The sequence below is a fragment of the Mus caroli genome, chromosome 18, assembly GCF_900094665.2.
Source record: "Mus caroli chromosome 18, CAROLI_EIJ_v1.1, whole genome shotgun sequence".
NCBI classification, from domain to species: domain Eukaryota; kingdom Metazoa; phylum Chordata; class Mammalia; order Rodentia; family Muridae; genus Mus; species Mus caroli.
Genome location: NC_034587.1, coordinates 75,033,963 through 75,055,886, shown reverse-complemented (window position 1 = coordinate 75,055,886; position 21,924 = coordinate 75,033,963). Strand labels below are relative to the sequence as shown.

The following is a 21,924-nucleotide window of genomic DNA, read 5'->3' as shown; positions in this document are numbered from 1 at the left end:
GTATCCTAAGTTTCTGGGCTAATATCCACTTATCAGTGAGTACATATTGTGTGAGTTCCTTTGTGATTGTGTTACCTCACTCAGGATGATGCCCTCCAGATCCATCCATTTGCCTAGGAATTTCATAAATTCATTCTTTTTAATAGTTGAGTAGTACTTATAAGCCAGGCAGTGGTGGCGCACTCCTTTAATCCCAGCGCTTGGGAGGCGGAGGCAGGCCTGATTTCTGATTTCGAGGCTAGCCTGGTCTACAAAGTGAGTGCCAGAACAGCCTGGGCTATACAGAGAAACCCTGTCTCAAAAAACAAACAAACAAGCTCCAAACCATTCTTTTGGGAGAAGCTGTCCAGGTCACGCCTGAAGGTATTTGCAGAAGACCTTCTTTGAAATCTACTTTTGTTAGTACTCATGACCCCACAATCCTGGTATTTTTCTCATGTAAGTTGCCAGAGCTAAGTGCTTTGGGTTTTACATATGGAAAGTTCATTTTTGTTGTGTAATTAATGGGAAGCAGACTTTAGAACCGGGCCTTTATTTACACAAGAGCATATGTCTGTGTTTTGTTCATGAGTCACCCTCTCACTCTGCTCATTGTAACGCTGAATTTGTTTACACTAACTTTCCCTAGAAGCCAAGCCTTCACGGCTTAGTAGCCAATGAGTCTCTAATCAGAAAGAGGTGAGTGAGCTTGTGCCTCTCAAACTGTCAAGATTCTGAAGTTAGTGAGAAAAGGATTTGCTCCGTGACCTCTCTGAGCCCAGGGGTAGAGAGGATCTGAACTCTTTTCCCAAGCAGACTATGGGTACACTTCTCAGAATATGAATGTACGTCAACTAGTCGTGACAACATGTGATTTCCCTCCTTTCAATGAGAATTATAATTTGGACCCAAATGTTCGGCAATGAATAAAAACCTGTCCATGGCGGAGGCTGTGTGTGTGCTGGGGCAACAGGATATATGGGAAATTTTGGTATAGCCCTCCTTCTCTGGGAACCTGAAACTGTTCTTTGAACATCTATTTATTTTTGTAAGGAGCCAATCCCCTGCCTGCCTCTCTCCCTCTCCCTTCCCCTCTCTCCCTTACTCCTTGCCCCTGTGTCTAAGCTTTTCGACATGAATTTTGGGAAGGCTGATTTACATGTGAATAACCTCTTGGTGGTAGAGAGTCAATATGAAGACTCCTAGTTTCCATCAATTTATAACTTTATTAAATATTCAAACCAGTTTCTTAGTGACTTGTAATGTATTGCAAACTTTTTTTTCCGTTGTTACTGGCCCCCATTTCTTCCATAGGGTATACTGGACGTTGGTCTATATTTCACAGGACTTGTGGTTACAGAGCTGAGACTCCAGCCTTAACGCCTCTTTCAGGCAGGTGAAAGACCACTGAGATGTGTGGTGTGAGGCTCCCCTTTCAAACATGCTTCTTCTGTTCTCCCTCCAAGCATCCTTTCTTTCCCCATGTACAGAATCTGCAAAGTTGATGCCAATTACTGGATTAGAAGTCTGGGTTAGGAATGACTTCAAATCAAGTTAGTTAGCTGAGCTTCATGTTAGTCACTGGGAGAAAGGCAAAGAATTTAGCGCCTGGCTCGGTGCCTGGCTCAAGATGGGACTCCTTCAATATTTGTTCTGAGAATGAATGAGAAAAGCTAACACATGGTCCTGGTTCAGTAGGAAGACATGGCATAAGAGGGGGGATAAATATCGATTAATTCTACAATGCAAATATAGGACAGCTTATATGGCGCTGTTAGAGAGAAGCCAGCAATGTAACAGGAGCAGAAAGGTTAACATTTAAATGGAAGGCCAGGGACGGCATTTAAAAGGAGGACTTACTGGGAGTTTTAAAGATGGGTAGGATTTACTAAGATGCAGGATATTGATTTGAAAGTAATAAAAGTTTGAAAAAGCTTTAATATTCAATTATAAATGAATTCCAGGGGAGATTTGTAAGCACTAGAATCAAAATGAGCATTATTTAGTTTGGGGTCTTTTCCCTCACTAGGACAAGATAGTTGCCTTTGGGTAAAACAAAACAAAACAAAAAAACAAAACAAAACAAGAAAACAAACAAACAAACAAAAAACAACCAAGAAAACAGTGCAGGACTTTTATTCCTATCTACCACCAGAGGCAATATCCTCTCTGACACTTGCAGAAATAATAGAATTGGACACACACCTGTAGGCCATGCAGAGTTATTGTTTCTGGGCTTCATCCATCATCTGCTAAGCAGACAAATTCGACAGCATAGGAAAATCTAAAGCAATGGGTGTAATTGTTTATTGCTGTTATGAAGAATGCGAAGATGTTTTATTGTATACACTGATATTTTAGTAAAAAGAGTGCGTGTGCATTTGAGTTATTTGAGTCACGCCCACCAGAGTGAAAAGGGCAGTCATTACCTTTGACATTATCCACCTCTTTGAAAAGGAAAGGCCTCAAAACTTGGCAGGGGAAGAAATGAAGATTAATGTGGTTCAAAACTCAGATGATTGGGACCAATAAAATTGAACTTTACAAATTTAATGAAAGGTTTACAGCTGTGCTTAGGAACATTTCTCCATGACAGCATGACGGTTTGATGGCAATGTATGTTAAAACATTTAAAGGGACTGCTGAACCTTCATTTTCTATGAGCCAAGAGTATGTGTGCTATTGAAAATGTGCAGTCTTTTTTTTTTTTTAAGTGTGGCCTTCGTTAATGTAAGTGTTGTACTTTTTGATTACAGAAATGAATCAGCTCAAGTCGTTGGTACTAAACACTTTATATATGCCAAATATGTTTAATTCTGGGGTACTAATTTGAGAAGCACCTTAGCAGGTCTTTTAAATCTCTAGAGGAGCATCATGAAAATAGAATGCAGTCTAGAACTGGTCTTGTAGGAAACAGAGATGAAGGATTTGAGGATGTCACATCTAGAACAGAAACTATCTGGTGGCCTGAGCCCTTTTGCAGATCATGATCCAGAAGTAACAATTTCTCCAAGAGAATAAGAGCTTTACCTAAAGCCAGAGGACTGTGGGTTGATGATTCAGACTAGTAGCTCTGTTCCTCCGAATTTTTAAGTCAACATCTACTGGATATCCAGCGATAAACCTGAGGATTGCATAAGCAAGTTTATTTGTTCAAACCAAAAAGAAAGCAAGGCCCATAGTTTCTTGCGATTCATAAACTTCAGACATGGTCAGCAAGAATTTTCTTCCCTTTAGCACACACATTTGAAATGTACAACTATTTTTAAAGTCGAGTAAGAACATGCATACAAAATGTCACATTACATGCAACATCAATTTATGGTTAAAGACAATGCCACAGCAGATTTGAGAGAGAAAAAAGAAATGGCCCCTTTGGGAGACTGCGCCTAACTTTGCTCCTTGCTTAACTGACAAACTAGGAGACTTAACTGATGTAGCTCAGTCACAGAAAGGTTTTGGCCCAGACTTCACTTCTACCCAGCTTCTCCAGTTGTCTAGTCAAGACATCTTTGTCTTTGGTCCTGTTTCAGGGCTAGAAATTGAATCTACGATCGATCGATCTCACCATGAAATTGAAGAGACTCTTGGCACTATTTTGTGCCCAAGAACTTTTTATGCAACTGCAGGCTCATAGGTATGCAAATTGAACATTTGCAGATAATAAATCAGAAAGAATTTTATTTTAAAAGATTTTTTATGTCATAATTTATCATTTATTAAGGACAAAGGCAAGTTTATATCTTTATAAAGCAGATAGCCTAGTCTGCTTTTACATAGGTTGACTTGCATTTGAGTATTCGATACGTTCAGATGCAGACCAACTTCAATATTTCCCACTGTTGAGTGATATTTTCATTTCATGATCATCAATGCCGAAAACACTGATTTACGTCAATATATATAGTATGAAATGGTGGAAGTCTGTCTAAGGTATATTAGAGTAACTAGGAAGTCTGTCCTAATCCACAGCCAAAAGTCATTGAATGGATTTTTGGGTTTTTTTAATGATACCCAAGTCATCAATCCAAAGCATAACATAACACAGTTCAATAATAATACATAATAAATACAAAGATATACTAAGTTGACACAAGCTACCCAGGAATGGTGATGAAGAAAATGTTAAAAGTATTTTCTGTGACTATGTCACAGTGCGTCTCTGAGTGCAGAGACCTTTAGTGTAATATAAACAAATGCAATTCCTACAGCACAGCAGCTCTCAGCTCAGATGGTTCAGAATGCACATCTTTGTGACATCCTGTGCAATCCAAAGCACACGTGTGAGTTCAGTGCCGAGGCTGCAGGGACATAAACTACCCTACGCATGTGGAATGATCCATTACTCATTTGATTTTTAATGATTGTTGTTGGATTGGTTCAGAAACCTTCTACTGTTGACATTATTTAATTCTCTTTCTGTGGTTATAATATAATGACATCTTACCATCCCATTCCCTTCCTTCAAACTCACCCATAGACCTGTATCCCCTCCTTTTCACAGCCCCCATGTTCAGATGTGAGGACACAGACTGGGGTCCCAGCTGGCAGTTGAGAAGCTGGGGTCTATTCATAGTTGTGGGCTTGATCCAAGCTACAACAAAAGCCAATGTTTACTGAAATAGTATGGGGTTTAGTGGCTCTCTCTCTGGTTTCCTTCAGTTTGCAATTGTTGTTTCTTTCAATTCACTACCTAACAAAAGCTCAGGCACCAACTCCAGACTGCTGCCTTTATTTATTCAAAGCCTCGGGTGATTTATTTTTTCCAACCTGTAAACACATCAGTGCTTGGCTTTGCATCACCACGCCCAATGAAGTCAGGTATTCTGGAAACCCAGAGACACCAGGACTTTAACATTGCCTAAGCAAATGAAGGATGTTGGTCTCAAATCTCCTTTTAAGAGTTCTGTGTGACTACAGAACTCCTCTGATGGCCATGCAATTTCCTGAAGTTCATTCAATTGGTGATGAATGAGAGAATCTGTAGATAAATTTTGTCCAGGCTTAGTCTCTAGGAATTCATAGTGTGTGAGGAACCATTAACCAACATGGACTACCAAGCTGGAACTGCCTTGTCCATTCTGAGGACCAGGCATTATTCCTCCTCAAGAAAATTTGGGTATTTCCTAGACATGAGCTCAGAGCAAGAGAAGATCCGGAATTAAAATTCGAAGTGACTGAATAAATGCTGTATAGTATTTTTAAGCACATAAAAAACTTTAGGGTAGTAAAGTCCAACTGTTTTTCATCCTGTGACATCACTGGGAGTAGTCATCCCATTAAATGCATATTTAGAACATGTTTCCCTTTCAAGACATAAACTTTGAAGGAATGAAATAATTCACATATAAATGACTTTCTCAAAATAATTCCACATTCTATTTAATGGATTCTATCAATGAAACAAAAGCACTGTGTTGCTATTAAATTTTTCTACCAATTTTACAATTTTACTAATGGTTTAAGGAACACAAACAGACTGAATTTGAATGCAACCTTTATTTAATTCCCTTATGTTTTCACACTTATAATAATATAATTTGAAGATCTGAATTGTTTTTTCCATGTCTTTTATTGGTAGACATAGGTTAAGAGTGTAGATATGGGCCCAAAGAAGAAAAACATTCCTGGCTGTACTTAAGTCATAACATTTCTTCATTCTCAACATCAATTAGACAAGATTTTCTCAGGAACATGGTGAGCCATTTTTCTTATTAAAAGTTAGGTAATCTTGGAAACCAGAAGGCATTGCCCTTTGTAATTAGTTCAGTTCTCCGAATGTTGACTATGAGAGTTGACAAATCTCTTCAGTTGACTCTGCTTATAAAAGCTTTAAGTTTTCAGATTTAAGGAATTTTTTTTAAAGCAGGTTATATCTTATCATTGTCAGGAACAAAATTACTACATAATGAATAAATTTCCAGGCAATTAGCAAAAGTGTTCTTTCCATAGTATGAGGTTGTTTGTTTTGTTTTGTTTTGTTTTGTTTTGTTTTGTTTTGTTTTGTATTATTCAAGAAATTACTTTGTAGAGGGGCCTTATCCTGTAGTGACACTAAGTGTTCTACTGTGTTTTAGAGTCACAACCTATGGATACACCAAACCATGAGTGTGTCAAACTCTCATTTTATAAAGAAAGTTTTCCAAGTCATTTCATACAGACCGAAGTGAGAAAACAAGACAACTTATTGTGATACATAAAATATCCCTTGGGTTTTCTTATCTCATCACAAAGTACTTTGATTGAACTTTTTTTTTAATTTAAAATTCTTGTCTCACTAAAATTAACCTCGAGGGCTGATGTGCTCTAACATGTAGAATACAAGCTTGACTCACAGCACATGGACACAGTGAGTTTGTAAGATGCTCCATTAACCCCTGAAGACCTGTGAGCTTACTCCTTTTCCCTGAAACTTTAAGACAAATTACGGCAGATGCATGTATGTACAGGCCACGTGAGGACATCATTCTGGTCCCATAGATAATTCATTAGAATGCTTTATTTAATTCTTAATTTTCAGATAAAACATTGATAATGTGAACATAAATTATTAATACAGTAATCCTGCAGCCAAATAAATTTGCTTCCTCTTAGGGAAATGTGGTGCCCACTGGGAATCTAAGGGGGCGGGGGCTGGGGGGAGTTAGACAATAGGCGAGATGTCCGGAATAGAAGAGCACAAGGCAAGGCTCTAAATTGCCAACATCTTTAATGTCTATGAGAAGATACAGGCAGCTGCTCAATGCCACCTGCTCTCTGGTGTCATCTCCCACTGCAGATAAAGGTGAACATATAGTAACTCCACATTCCACTCCTCCTTCTCTCCCATCAGGCAAACTCCTGTGTGTGTAAAATGACAGAGCTGAAGACCTCTAAGCTGTTATAGTTGAGAAAGGATGGTCTTTCACCGTATACCCCAAGCTGGTCATGGCTTCAAAAAAAAAAAAAAAAAAAAACCACCATATTACAAGATAATTTTAAGGAAAAAGTGGAGAGCATGCCCCATCACGATGACCTCCCGGTCTCTGCTTTTAAAAGAAATAGATTTGTTTTTGATAATGTCATACATAAATATAATTCATTCTAATTACTCTCGTGCCCACCATCGTTTTGCTTCTTCTAACTTCTGTCAATTTCTCCTCCCTACAAATGCCTATCCCAAATCATGTCTATTTGTTTTCACTGTAGAATTTAACCAAGGTCTTCTGCAGGAGGATAGATTTAGAACTTCCCATCAGAGTGGGTACACAACTGAGGACAGTGAGCCCCCTTTTCCCAGAACTAGTGGTTAATAGTTCAACAGGTAGGGATAGCGTTCCATCAGTGTCTTCCTCATTTATCCCCAGCAGTTGACAAGTTCAGTTCTGGGCATGCCCAGGGAAGATAACCCTTGTAGCTATGAGTCTATGGTGGTCATGGGTGTGTCACTCCCAGAAAACAGCACATGTGCAGGTTTTTCTCCCTATTTCCTGGTGTTGTATTCCTTCTTCCCCCTCCTCCTTGAGCCTTTAGTGGTGTAAATGTCTTGTTTATGGGTGAGAAGGACACCAGCCCCCTGTCTGAGCACCTTGAGCAGCCAAGAATCTCTGTATTCCCTGCTGTTCAGAGCAAAAAGATAGTTCCCTGATTACAGCCGAAAGTAGCATTTGCGTATGCTTGTAAACACACTGATTTTAAAGGTGATTTAATGCCATTTTAACTTAACAGAACAACACTAGGAAATTTCTTTCTGAGGGATTTTGATGTTCTAGAAATGTGTTGTTTTGTTTTGTTTTTCTAGATTTCAATACCAGGCATGAGTTCCCACCTGTTGAATAGGCCCAAAACCCAATCTCCAAATGTGAAGAGCAGTACTCTCTCATACGTTTACTATCCAGCAGCTATTCAACTGTTCCTTCCCCTGTAGGAGCTCAACCGAAAGAAATAACTTGTCCTTTTCAAAAGAATCTTTAAGGCCAGGGCTATAGAGGGTTAATTTAAATTCAAAGATGGAAGAAGAAAATGTATATGCCAAGGCAGGTTGCCACATTCTTCCCATGAAATAATACAAAACATCATTAAAACAAATTTGAAAATCATTACTGATTCAAATTCGAGTACAAAGCATAAAATGTACAATTTACATTGTACAACATTAGGCAACTTCTCTTGAGCCCACATGTGCTGACCCCACAGCATCTTCCAGATCACCTACTGCTGCTTGGCTGTTCCTATGTTGGAACCTCAGAAAGTGCAGGGGGTGAGATACGATCTATGGAAAGAGCTTTCTAACATACATCAACTCAGAAATCAATGTACAGCAACACTCCCTGTACTAGTTAGGGCCAAAAGTGTTCCAACTGTCTTTATCCTGAAAGTCTTCCCCCAAATTGACCACAGTTCCCTTTAGGGCCATTCAGAACCACAAAAATATTCTCTTAAGAAGTCCATAAATAAATCTGTCTCCCTGACAACCCACTCAAATCTGTCTTACATATCTATGCTGTGTCATTAATATGAACAAAATACAGTCTAGCAACATCCGAACCAATTTCTCAAATCTTCTAAATAACCAAGGCTTGATTCAGTTGTTTAATAACCAAACTCACACTCAATCTGAAAATCTCGGGACAAGAATCGCTGCTAAGCCCATTCATTCTTCTTCTATCATGTGAGAAAATCAGCAAAGGCTGATATCCCAGGCCTCTGAAAACGGGAATGAAGAGGTATCTAACTCTGTACCAACAGCATCTTACCCATTCGCTTGGCCATTCTGAGGAGCTAGAAAATTATTTCTATTGCAGCTATAAAGAAATAAATTTGTATTTTGCCTGGATCTGTCATAATTATTCTGTAAGCGTAGCAAATAGCAGGCAAGACAGAGGACAATGACAGGAAAGAGGGCAAATATGGAATCAATCTTTGCAGCAAGATCCCAGAAATTACTGTCCAATAATGAAACAATTTGAAGAGAGGGAAAAATCTGTAAACATTTAGAGGGACGTTGGAATCATGAGCAATAAGGAGAAAGATCTGTGAATACCAAACCTTGCCAAGTCCAAAATGCTCTTCTCCCCAGCCTGAGGTTTCAAATTTATTAGAGGAGAAATAGATTTTAGAAAGCCATCCCACATTTTGCGAAGGCAATTGATAATAAACGGAGGAAAGAATTATGGCAATCTTTAAATCCAGAAAAAAAATTGAAAACCATTTAGATCATTGGCCCGGGATAAAACATATGAAGAGACCCAGAAGCATGAAATGGCTCATAGTGAGTGCTTCATCTTCATCGATATCCACCCTGCACAAGGCCACATCAGCTCTGCTCCACTCTGTCCTTCATCTGCATGAACACAGATTCTGGACTGAAAGTTTGAAAAATACGCATAAGTGCAAAATAGGGTTCAGGTGTTCTGCACATGTAGAAACCTCCAGCCTCAGAGTGTGCAGAAGAAAGGGATATAGTTATGATACCTGATGTCAAATAGAGGTTAGCTAATGACACTGGTACATGATTGTCACAACATAAACCTGGGAACTTCATCACTGTCGCATACAGTTAAGTCAGAGGACAGTAACCAGTGGAACTTAAGAAAATTGGTGAATCTCTCATTCTCCCAAAGCTATGTGAATAGAACCCTAAGGATATGAGAACAGAAAACGTCCTAACTGTACCCAGGGATCCACGATATGCCAGATATCTCAAGATGGTTCAAGTGGGTGTTCCAGTGATGGCAATCAGAGACAAGATGATCTCAGAAGGGCTGGACCCAGAGCTACTGGGGAAGCCAGATGCTCTGGTGCCTCATGGCGAAAGTGAAAAAGCCATAGAAGGAAGTTCAGATAGTGAATCTTCTTTCTGTGACTAAGCTGGACTGTGAGACTCACACAGAATGTGGAGGAGTGTGTTTACATTCTAGGAAAGAACCTAAGCTCTAAGCCCTCGGGTATAAAAAAATCACCAAATGCTATATACCTACCCCAACCTTTCTCTGTTTAAAAATAATGATAATATTAATAAAGTATGTATGATCTTTCAATATGGTTTGTTAACCAAATAAAATGCTTTGGAATATATATACATATATATATATATGTGTGTGTGTGTGTGTGTGTGTGTGTGTGTGTGTGTGTGTGAACTGTGGCTCTCTCCTGTCCCAAGTCCAAGAAATGCATGATGTTTGCCTCTTATCCTTCATAATTTTAAGCTTGCAGTTTGAACAACATGAAGCGTGTATGAAATCAGAGCAACATTGGTATACCTCATATACTGTTACTCAGCTTCAGCAATATCAGCTCTTGATGAATCGCCATTCAGCAGTGCTTCTGTCTTCTTTCTCTCCTCTTCCCTTGAAGCCAGTTTCAGGTGGTTTCATTTGAGACAAAGCCATGAAAAGTTAAAAGTTAATAATAATACAGCGATTACACCTTTAAAACAAAAAACCTAACAACAATTATACCAGGCAAAGCCCAGGCAGGGTTTAACTTAAATTTTATGTCAGAGTCTCTTTGTTAATGTTTATTAAAATGATAGCCAAATAAAATTTGTTTTATCTCCTTCATGACTTCATAATTAGTTTTACCCTCGTCCAAATAATTTTTTTTGAGACACCAGTCATTTAACTTGAATTCCCAACAGCCTTTAGTTTATTGACTGAATCTCCAAGTGCTATTTGTCATTGGGTTGTTTAGTCAACCACCATCCTACCCAAGAAGGAGCCATTAGGCTCATAGTAACTATTTACACTAAATGGGATAATCACGTTCTCCATCATAGTAGCTGCCTCTCAATGCTAGTTGCCTCTGAATGCCTCTCAATGCTAGTTGCTGTACGTCACTGCTAGCTGGTGCTGTGGGGTGTAAGTCTTTTTCTTTTTCTTCTCTGCCTCCTCTTCATTCTCCTCCTTTTATTCTGTTTCTTGAGACAGGGTCTTAATGTACTCCAGATGTTGTAGAACCCACGACGTAGCCAAGGAGGCCCTTAACATCCTGATCAGCGCACCTGTTCCCGTGCTGGAGTTACAGGTGTGCACCAGCACCCGGGCTTCTGATAAAGAACATTTTTAACATTCAACAACTTCTGCTGGGCAGCCCCAGTTTAAAAGCTTTGTAACTTAATGAGGTAACTTTGGAGGAGAATAAACATTGAAAACTCTCCCTTCATCAAGTCTTTCATTCACTATTGATTTTCCTCCCAGTGGCCACTGTGGGCTTTTCACTTGGATCCTGAAGATGAAAAAAAAATTTTTTTTTCAAATACATGCATCTTTATTGTTACAAACATGGTTTGTTTATTTAAAAGAAAATTCTGCAATTGGAATTTTTTCACTCAACTTTTTTTTGTTTGTTTTTGTTTTGTTTTGTTTTTTGGTTTTTCCAGACAGGGTTTCTCTGTGTAGCCCTGGCTGTCCTGGAACTCACTTTGTAGACCAGGCTGGCCTAGAACTCAGAAATCCATCTGCCTCTGCCTCCCGAGTGCTGGGATTAAAGGCGTGCGCCACCATGCCCGGCCTCACTCAACGTTTTAAATGTAATCATACTGCTGTATATGTGTATGGTCCTGCTAGCTCACTATGTTGTCATTGGCTCATTAGCTTTCGATTAGCGTTTATGTTTTCTTATATATTCTCCTATAGCATTCCCTGAACTTGGAGGGATCCTCTTCTAAGTCTTTTTGCCTCTTATTTCACATAAGTGAGGGAATTGACCCTGGCATGCCATGGCTAGGGCACTGAGACTGCATACCCTCAATGGTAGCAGCTACTGCCCCACCGTTGTTTGAAATGATGGGGCCAATTTATACCCCACCGACAGCCTGCAAATGTTCCAGGTTCCTCCTATCATCACTGACACTAGGTTCAGCTTCAAATTTCATTTTTCCCGGCTACCTATCTATTATGTTTGCCCCCATATGAGTGAACATGTAGCTCGTGAAAGCATTTCTGTCAAGTCTTACTCAGATAATACAACTAATAAAATCAGCTGGTATTTATACCGAGCTGTGCTACAGGTCTGCAAAATTAGCATCTTGGTATTGCTGGTTGTACCTCAGGTAGTTCCTTGATAGATGGCCTAAACTACAGAGAGAGCAAACTGCACCATGGTGCCCAGAGGTTTGTGGCATGTTTCTAACTCTTCAGAGTCTCTATGCATGAAGTACATTGCCTGTCTCTAACAAGGCCTGATAAGAAACTCCTGGTCCCTACATTTGCAACCGTTGCCTTCGGAATCCAAACTAGAACACTTCCAAAGGCTGTGACTGGGAGGCAACCAGAATTAGTCTCATTTGCCATCCAGGAAGCAACTTTCAATCCTGCCCATTCAGGAGGCACGGTGCATGGTCTGTGAGCTGCATAAAGCCGAGGGACTGATAATTGAGCCACCTTTCTTTTTACAAGACTAACTACAAAAGTTTTATTTTTATAGTGAGAAGCTCACTCCAGGCTTTGTTCTATTTTGATCTTTATAACTTATTTTAAAGATCGCTCAGTAGTTATTCACTGCTCAGTCAGTCTAGCTGACCTTTGGCCAAAAGCAGTGGCAGTTTGACCTGGCCTATGGAACTCAGCGCTTCCCACTCCATGAGGCTAGTCGCATAAATAACTTCAAATAAAACCCTCCTGGAAGTCTGTGATGGGCCACAGCATGAGGGAGAATCGGGGCACCATGGAAAGAATGAAGTGGGAGTTGCCAAGAATACTGAGAGCGGTGGCCAAGTGTTAAGCATATTTTTCCATTTCTCCCTTAAGATATTTATCCTTTCAACTAATAGATGAAAAAATAATAACAGGACCACATGAGAAAACAACACAATAAAATGAAAAAAAGAATGCCCCTTTAGAGTCTAGTCTTTTAAGTGGGCTTCTTTGGGACAAATCACAGCAGCAAAGAACTCCGTGAGGAGACACTTAAGTCTGCAAACGGCTAGCAGGCAGCACAAAAGGTGAACAGCGTGCCTGCCCTTGTGTGCAGGTATGCATGCACAGGTACAGCTGCATGTGTGCCAGGACACAGGTACTAACTGCATGTGTGCCTGCTCACAGACAATCACCGGAGAATGGACTGGGTGGGTGGGTGGGGGGGTGAAAGGCTCGCTATGTCTTGAAGCCATTCACACTTTATGGTGTCTGAACTTCAAAACGAAGCAGTTCTGAAGGCCATTTAGTGGCACCGTACAGGACTTCCTGAGAAGTTAGGCTCATAAAAGAAAGGAGCATCTGGCCAGCCGCACATGAAAAGGGCCCTTTGCAAACAGCTCTTCAGCAGGGGAGGGGAAGCCATCGAGAAACACCTGGCGGATATTGCCCTTGACTTCCCAGAGGGTGAAGGTTAGGAAGAAGTTGGTTAATTGGGCATCATCAGGCCACTTGACAGCTCCAGAATACTGGCGGGGGGAAAATATTAAGAGACCACACCTTCCCAACCAGAGCGTTCAGGCACAACCCCCCTCACAGTATTGATCTCACTGAATGATGTGGGTGGGCTGTGTGTAAGCGTTCAAGGTCAGACAAAGGGAAAGTATCAACTAATGCTTAATTGAATCAGGTCAGATGTCAAATGGCTAAATGAAAGAAAGAAAGAAAGAAAGAAAGAAAGAAAGAAAGAAAGAAAGAAAGAAAAAAGAGAGAGAAGGAATGGAAGGAAGAAAGAAAGAAAGAAAGAAAGAAAGAAAGAAAGAAAGAAAGAAAGAAGATATAAAGTTTATATTGTGCTTTCTATCATTGCTTCTAAGACTCTAGGAAGATCTGAACCTCAGTTTTCTTATTTTTAAAAGAGAGGAGGGAGGAGGAAGTCCAGTATGGCCATGAAAGCCTCCTTTCTGAGCCCTCAACAAGGCTGAGGCAAAAGGATCCAAAATTTAAAGACAACCTGCCCTGCATACGGAGGTCCTGTCTCATAATACACTGAAATAAAATATCAATCACAGCGTTTTGCACAATTGCAAGGATTGAAATAATGTAAATAATGCTTTGTACACGTGATGTAGTCAGCCACTGTTTATTTTTGTTATTTTCTGTCTAAATCGAGAAGCAATAATATATGGAGGGCATTGTGTGCTGAGCTCAACCTCTCTGCTCTTGTCTCCTGCAGCCAGCTCCTCCCTGAAGAAGAGATTCAAGAGACGGGAGATCGAAGCCATCCAATGCGAAGTGCGGAAGATGTGCCATTACACCAAGCTTCTGTCCACCAAGAAGAACCTGGACCACGTGAACAAGATTCTGAAGGCCAAGCGGCTGCAGAGACAATCAAAGACGGGCAACAACTTTGTCAAGAAGAGGCGAGGCCGGCCTCGGAAGCAGGCCTCACAGTTCGATGAGGACTCCAGAGACCAAATGCCAGTGCTGGAAAAGTGCATTGACCTACCCAGCAAGAGAGGCCAGAAGCCCAGCCTGAGTCCCCTCGCGCTGGAGCCGGCCTCGGGCCAGGATGCAGTGATGGCCACCATCGAGGCTGTCATCCACATGGCCCGGGAGGCGCCACCGCTGCCCCCGCCGCCGCCCCCACCACTGCCGCCGCCCCCACCTCCACCACCGCCACCGCCGCCGCTGCCCAAGACGGCTCGGGGCGGGAAGAGGAAACACAGACCGCAGCCCCCAGCGCAGCCCGCGCAGCCCGCGCAGCCCACCCCGCAGCCCCTTCCCCAGGAAGAGGAGGTGAAGGCCAAAAGGCCACGGAAGTCCCGAGCCAGCGAGAGCGATGTCCTTCCCTAGGGCGAGCCTGGGTGGCAGGATCCGGGCAGGGACTGATGTGGGGGAGCACAGCAGCCAGGGTGGGGCTGATGCCCAGCCACAGGGACACCCCGCCCGTCTCTGCAGCGGGTGGGCAGGATGGGCAGAGGGCAGGGTGGAGCTATAGGGAGCTCTTGGGGTAGTGGAATGAGGGAACCCCCTCCAAAAAAAAGAAAAAGTAGCTGCCACTGTTGTTCATTCAGTGGCGGGATCCTTGCAGGCTGCAGAAGACAGAAGAACTCAAAGCTGGTGCTCAAAGATGGCCACCTGATCTTCCTCATCCCAGGTGTGCCCTTGATTCCGATTTCATTTGCTGGTCAGAAAAAAAGATAAATAATAAATAAATAATAAATGGGAAACACCATTAGCAAACATTCCAAGGGGAAGCAAAGCTGCAAATTTACCAGCTGGCTTGTTTGTAAGCCACTTCCGCATAATTGGTTTTTATTTCTTTTGGTTTGCAAACTCCACTAGGCTTTGGGGCACCAACATCATCTTCATGTGACCCGAGAGATGAGTCTTTCCGTTAACAGCACAGTTGCTCAGATGGAAACTTGTGATCAGAAAGTGGAATTGGACTGATAGGCGACCTTAGATCTGCTCGTGTTCCTGTCTCCTACACTGATTTTTGCATTGTCTTTTTCCTGCTTTTTTTCTTTTGTGTTGTGTTTTCATGTACTCCTGTTAACTTGCTGCCTTCAACTTTGTGATACACATCTAAACAAGGTGAACTTGACTCACGTTTGTAAAGTCCACTCTTCAAATCCTGCCTCAAGGAACCGGCTTTGAATCCCAATCATTGTGAAACATAACTCAGTACAGTTTAGAAGCTTTTTAATAAGTGACTCAGAGCAGCCAATGGATATGTTGACCCAAGTGTCAGCCAGGTTATTTTTATACTTAAAACATATCAGTGGCGAATAGGCAGGAAAAAATGGTTTTAATAACCCCCCTAGCAAGTGGAATAACTGATAAGCCACCAAAAATCAAAATCCCACACCCGCCAGAAAGAAAACTGTCTAGCAATGCCTTGGTACCTAATTATTTTCATGCAAAGAGCTGTCATAGGTTTAAGAAAAAGAAACAAAGACAGTAGAAGTCCATTATCTCTTAATAATTATTCCTTAAAATCGAAGGGGAGTAAGTGTTCTTATCTAAAATAAAAAAATAAAATAAAATATTCAAAGGGTACCACCACTCCAATTGCATCAAAGCCACCTTGGACAAAGTATCCAAATTGTGGTTGCCTTAATACACTAAAACATTGCTGTACATAATGTAATTATAAATCTATCAGTCTGCATGGATGCAAACTGTGTGTGACAAATCGTCTTTGAAATGGTCAATTTCAACTGTACATTTCTCATCCAAGTTGTATTCTAGCCTCCGGTTTAGTGTGGACAGATATTCCGTCTATCATCCATTCCACAGCCCAAGTTTGGACTTAACCCACTGCCGTAGATGTTGTTAAAAGTCAGATGTGGAAATTTCAAAAAGTATTCTCAATTTCCTCCCTTACGCCTCCCCTTCTTCAAGACATCAAATGCCTGGCATCATAGCTTATATAAAGAGAGACACATTTTCTAAGGGGAATTAGGATATCTGGTTTACCTCAGAATTAAGATTCTTTACAGAAAGTTGAGACCAGCTAAGAAACTGCATTATCACTTCAGAACACAGGATCTCCTTCTCAGAGAGAGGTGGATCTTTTGTGGGAACATAGAGTGAATAAGTGAGTAGTATCTACCGAAGGAAATTTGAAAGTCCCAAGTTAACATGCTTATAAATACACCACTGAGCCGTGGCACCATCAGTTGCTTGGGATTACAGAGCCATCCTGATCTTCACTGTCAAAATGGACTTCATGTCATTTGCAGCCTGCTCGGTCAGTCTCTTTTAATTCTAGCAATACATACATTTAAAGGACTGTGCTTATTTCAAGCTTTTATCCTAGATACTCAGTTTGTGACCTGGGTTGACCTATGGCATTTCACACAATTTGAACAGCAAAATCTAAACAGCCATTTCCAGTTTGTCACTCCCAAGCCATGTCTGAGTAACTCCAAAGTCACAGGGAGGAAGGTATCGATCAGCCCCCTTCCCCCCAACCATTGCTACGAAAGAGCAGCCATTTCCATTCCAATTAAGCCATAAAAAGGGTTCTCTTCCTGATGGACTTTTAAAAACCATTTCTTTCCTCCTTCATTCTTGTGGTGTAGAGTCTCCCAACCCAATCTATAAGCCTTCCTACAGAAGGCATATAGAATCTAAACCTTCCTACAGAAGAGAGAAATCTGGTGCTTAATAAACCTCATGGGACATCCATCATTTGATTGGCATTAACCTGTGATTGGTGATTAGCTCAAAAGAAGTTTGGGTTAGAATTTCTAAAAGAGTAAAAAGATTCAGTGGAGATACACTGGATCTGCCACTTAACGCATGAATTGGGGTGTATTATTATCTTTGAGTTAAATGTGAGTCACACAGAAATCCTTGCATGCAAGCTCTGAGAACTGTCTGGAAGACTAGAGGACCAAAGAGTGTCACGGTGAACACCAGCTGACGATGCAAGCGAGCCCATCTGTGTACACGGTGGCTCCCTACCACCCAGTGACTTCCTCACTGCTGCATCTTTTATTTCTCTTGTTTTGCATGAACCTGATCGCCACAACTATGTCTGTATGCCCTAACTACACCCTTAACCTCTGCTTTGCCGCCCAGGCCCCTCCACGAAGCCAGTTGAATTTCCACATCCAAGTGGTTTTTACAGCCAGAAAGAGAACCCAGCTCTTGATTCAAAGTATGGAGGTTCTTATCCACACAACACTGCCTTCTGGGGATGCATTTCTATTCCGAGAGGGGTTGTTTAGCAACCTCAAGACTCCATTTACAGACCTACAAAATGTTTTGTAATGATCCCGTGCTTTTAATTTCAGTTTTTCCCCACTTCTTTTTAGAATACTCCTTCAGCAAGTAGGTAGAGACCCACTTATAGTATAAGGAGACCAATTAGAGATGAGAAGGTAAACGTAGGTACAAAAGCTCCTTAGAGGTGCTGATGGGTCTGTAATCCACCTTACTAAGGGACTGGAAAGCCATTTGCTTTTTTGACCCCCTCGTCTCAAATGAGAGGAACAGGAGTTTAACTTCTTCCAATAGCCCAGTTGTGGCTATCAGCCAAGGAAGAAAGGTCAGAGGAAGGGAAAGCAGGGGAGGTTGCTCTGTGACTTGGCAAGGCCAGGACTCAGCAGTCACTGGCAGCCTAGCAAAGGTGACTAAGGGCTGTCAGTAGAATGGTGTGTAAACTTGGCTGCCGTCTGAAGTGGGAGGCCATGTTCAATGGCAGTCCAAATGTGTGTTCTGCACATTGCTGTATCTATAAATACGATAAGCAAGTGGTGACAGAATTCTAGTAGAAGATGATATACTATAAGCAGATCATAAAGGATTTGGTATTAAGACTTAAGTAGAAAATCTTACTCCTGGCTCATTACTCAACACTATTCAGATAATGAGCTTGTGAAGTGCGCCTTGCCCTATCACTAGGAAGGTTGACCTGGGAACTGTCTAAAAGTCTTTACAGATATTTCCAAAGCCTTTAAATGCCAACTGTAGCATAGAGGGGGAGTGGCGGGAGCTGAAATGCCTCAAAAGCCATTTAAGTGTTATGTCTCGGGATTTTCAGTCCTACTCATTATGTAAAAGTACATAAATATAGACATTTTTCTCAACACTACCCTATCGTATCACAATGGTCCAAATGCCAGCGCTTACAGATAATGTCATCACAGTGCCTAGAAACTCAAACTGTAATATACCGTAGCATCTTCTTGGTGTTTCTTCACGTTTCTTTCCACAAAGCAAGGCTCCCTCTGCCTCGTGTTTCTAAGAGAGTTCACCCCACTGAGGAGCCTGCCTTCCCTGTTGGACTCTGTCACTTGGGGGAACAGTCATAGAAGCACATATCAACCAAGGAAGGAACTTCCTGGATATCTGTCTCCCACTTGCCCAGGTATAATAAACACTAAAGAGGGGAAAATCGAAGAGCTGCCAACTGGTCAATCTGGAAGGGTAGTTCCGCCCTGGATTGGTGTCTTTCTTTTTCTTCCTTTTTTAAAAAGAAATCTATTTCTTAAATAATAATAAATGCACATGATGTGTTAAATATGTATATATTTCAAAGATGGGCACAAGATTGTCTTACAAGTCCTTCTGGCTAATTTTTAGTTTGTATTCATAAGTGGTTTTTAAAAGCCTTTTTTAAAGTGTAATTTGCATGTTCTACTTTGATTGTATGTAAACATATTTTAGAACAAAAATGTATTTGTATTTTATTGAATATAGAGGCAAGAAAATTGTACATTGTTTGAAATGTTCTTTTGTAACAGTTTTTATTCATAAAGCATTTTTGTACATTTAAACGAACATGGACTTGCTGTCATTTGAGGCGTAGCGACATCTGGCATGCTTTACTGTCATGCTCTCCCATGGTCTTAGATGTTGGGTTTTAAACATTTTTTTTTCTAAAAGAAAGTTCAGTCTCTTTTGCTACCAGATCAGGTTAGCACAGTACAGAGCACTTAACTATTAAAATAAAAAAAAAGTTGATCCTATTCATATGTTATTCATTGTGTGAAATTAAAGACATTCAATTCAGTCTAACATGAGTTGTGAATTCTTTTCTTTTCTTTCCCATCTGGTTCACATCAGTAGGCAGTTTAATAGCATTTGAGGGTCTCTTCTCACACCAAGTGGATACCCAATCATTGACAAAATCTTAACCCTACTTCTGTCTCTGGGAAATAAGACTGAAGACAAAATTTGAGTCCAATTTGCAGGGTTTTATGTTCAGAAAATATTTTCCTACCTGGATATCCTACAAAGGTTGATTTAGAGCGTGCAGATTTCCTCCTAACAACCAATCTCAATATGTGGGAGACCTATCTTAGCCTAAGATTTTAGAAAGAAAGAGAGAGAGAGAAGAGAAAGAAAGAAAGAAAGAAAGAAAGAAAGAAAGAAAGAAAGAAAGAAAGAAAAAGAAAGATAGATATGGATGGAGTTCTCATCCCAGATTTTCTGTGGTTTCATTCATATTCCTAAAGAAAGAGTCCCTGTCTAGACTCTAAGCGCTACTCCAATGATAGGAAAGAAAAACTTTGTTAATAAACACCAGTTACTGCCCACCTACTGTTACCTACATTGTGTACTTTTGTGTCTGAGTGAACGTACTTGGCTTACATCTGACCAATAAACTAGCACTTCTAAGCAATATAAAGAAGGGTCTAAGGATGAAAGCGTCACAGAGAAAAACAGGAGCACACATATTTACTTCCCTGTCCCCAAATTTTACTTTGTATTTGGAATTCCACCGAGTGCAGTCTGTACTTTCGTCTTGTTTATAAAATTACACATAGGATGGGATTCTTTCTCTTGTCTTCCATGACTGCATGTCCCAAAGCCAACAAGACATATGAGAAAGGTCGTGAGCAGATCTCCATACTCACCCCAGTCTGTGTGACCCACTATGGCATTTATTATGACCTGTGGTATTAAAGCAGCCACAGGAAGCAATAGTGGTCAGGTGGGATGAGTGGAAGCTTCCAGAGGCTGATCCATGGGTGGATGGAACACTGAATATTAAGGATCCTGGACTCGGACAATCCCTGTCAGTTTGTCCTTCCTCTTATCCGCAGTCTGTCTCGTATTAAGAAAAGAAACTATAATCTTTCTAATTCCGGTTCATGGACAGATACTTCCAAAATCAGAAAGGACATCTGAGAGCCTCCATAATGCCTTCTTAATGGTTTCTCAAACAGGAGTAAAGTCTCTCCTTGTCTCACAAGTCCTGGGTTTTCGTTCAGCCAACAGTGTGTTCCCAGTCGTTCTCAAGAGAGGAGCATATGTCTGTACCTGTAGTTGGTCTGAGTCTGACTACAAATAGATAAGTGAAAGCAATAAATGTTGCATAACTTCTATAAGTCACTTTTTCCTTAGATACTTACCACTCCATTCCACCAGCCAAGCTGATTTCAGAGCCAAGGAATCGCTTCTCCAGCCCTGGGAAATTCAGGCTCCTAGAAGGCCTCAGTCCTCTCACTTTTTCTAGTCTCTGGGCATTTTTAACATAAAATCCAGAATGAACATAGTTTGGGGGGGATTGTTGGTAGTGGTGTTTCTGATCTTTTGTCTATTTTGAGATGGAGAACCATTCTGCAACCTGAGTTGGCTTCATCCTCTCAACCTGTCCTGCCTCAGCCATGGACGAGCTGGGATTATGGTGGACAGCATCACACCCAAATGAAGAACACGGTTTTCTTTTTCTTCTTCTTCTTCCTGTGCCTTTGGAGTCAGATATGTACTCTGAGAGGAAGAGTATGAACCACTCTATCCACCTGTATTAGGGTGTTAAGAGACAGAGACGCTGGGAATCTGTTCCCACCTTTAAAACCCATCTAGGATGAGATGGGAGTGGAACAGTGTGATTTGCAGAGCTGTAGGATGGCCCCGAATAGGCTCTTTTTAGGTCAGATGAGATAACCAGTGGGTGTGATGGATGGGGGAGGGAAGGAATCCCACACAGAGCTGTGCGTCTCTCCATTGCTAGTGCCAACATTGATTTTTGTGGGAAATGTCAATATCCAGATTTTTAGTTCTTTTTTGTCAGATTTTTAGTTCATATAAAACTGCGGCAATATACTTTCTTGTCATGAAAGCTTTGAATTTCTAAGATGAAATTAGAGGAGAAACTAGTTCCAAAGTGTTATTCACATTCACATATGGTAAAGCTGGGATGCACCGAATGAGAAATGTTAAAATCTTCAAACAGAAGCCATACGTATTCTCTTATTAAGCTTGATGTTTTAAAAAGTAATTAACTTCTTTTCAATAGACGTTGCATTGGATTAAGAGCCCAGAGGCCTAGGATATATTCTTGCTTGGTCACTGAAGAATTCTCTTCCTGGGAGTAAACTGTCATGAAGCTATCACATATCTGCCCTATAAAGTGGAAATGAGAAGACTGGGAGGTCAGCAGCATCCTTTAGTGCCGAGCATCTTGCCGTCTTTGTAGCTTCTCTGTAAACCCTGCCCTTAGTTCTTGACTTCATGCTTCACTATTGGGAAGCAAGTGACATTCTGAGTTGTCGCCTCGGCAGCAGATAATGTTCCAATCATCCTCACATAAGTAACAGTAACACCGATAGGAAGACGTTGTGGAGAAATTGATGGATGCAGCCAA

General features: G+C 41.0%; 1 protein-coding gene across 1 annotated transcript in view; it reads left to right on the top strand.

The window, feature by feature from the left end:
* Setbp1 (SET binding protein 1) overlaps positions 1-15,848 on the top strand; it is a 352,035-nt gene extending 336,187 nt beyond the window's left edge. The window contains exon 6 of the mRNA XM_021150811.2: positions 14,050-15,848. Within this exon, the coding sequence (XP_021006470.1) occupies positions 14,050-14,669 (620 nt within the window). The 3' untranslated portion in view covers positions 14,670-15,848. The remainder of the gene's footprint in view (positions 1-14,049) is intronic.
* The last annotated feature ends 6,076 nt before the right edge of the window (positions 15,849-21,924 follow it).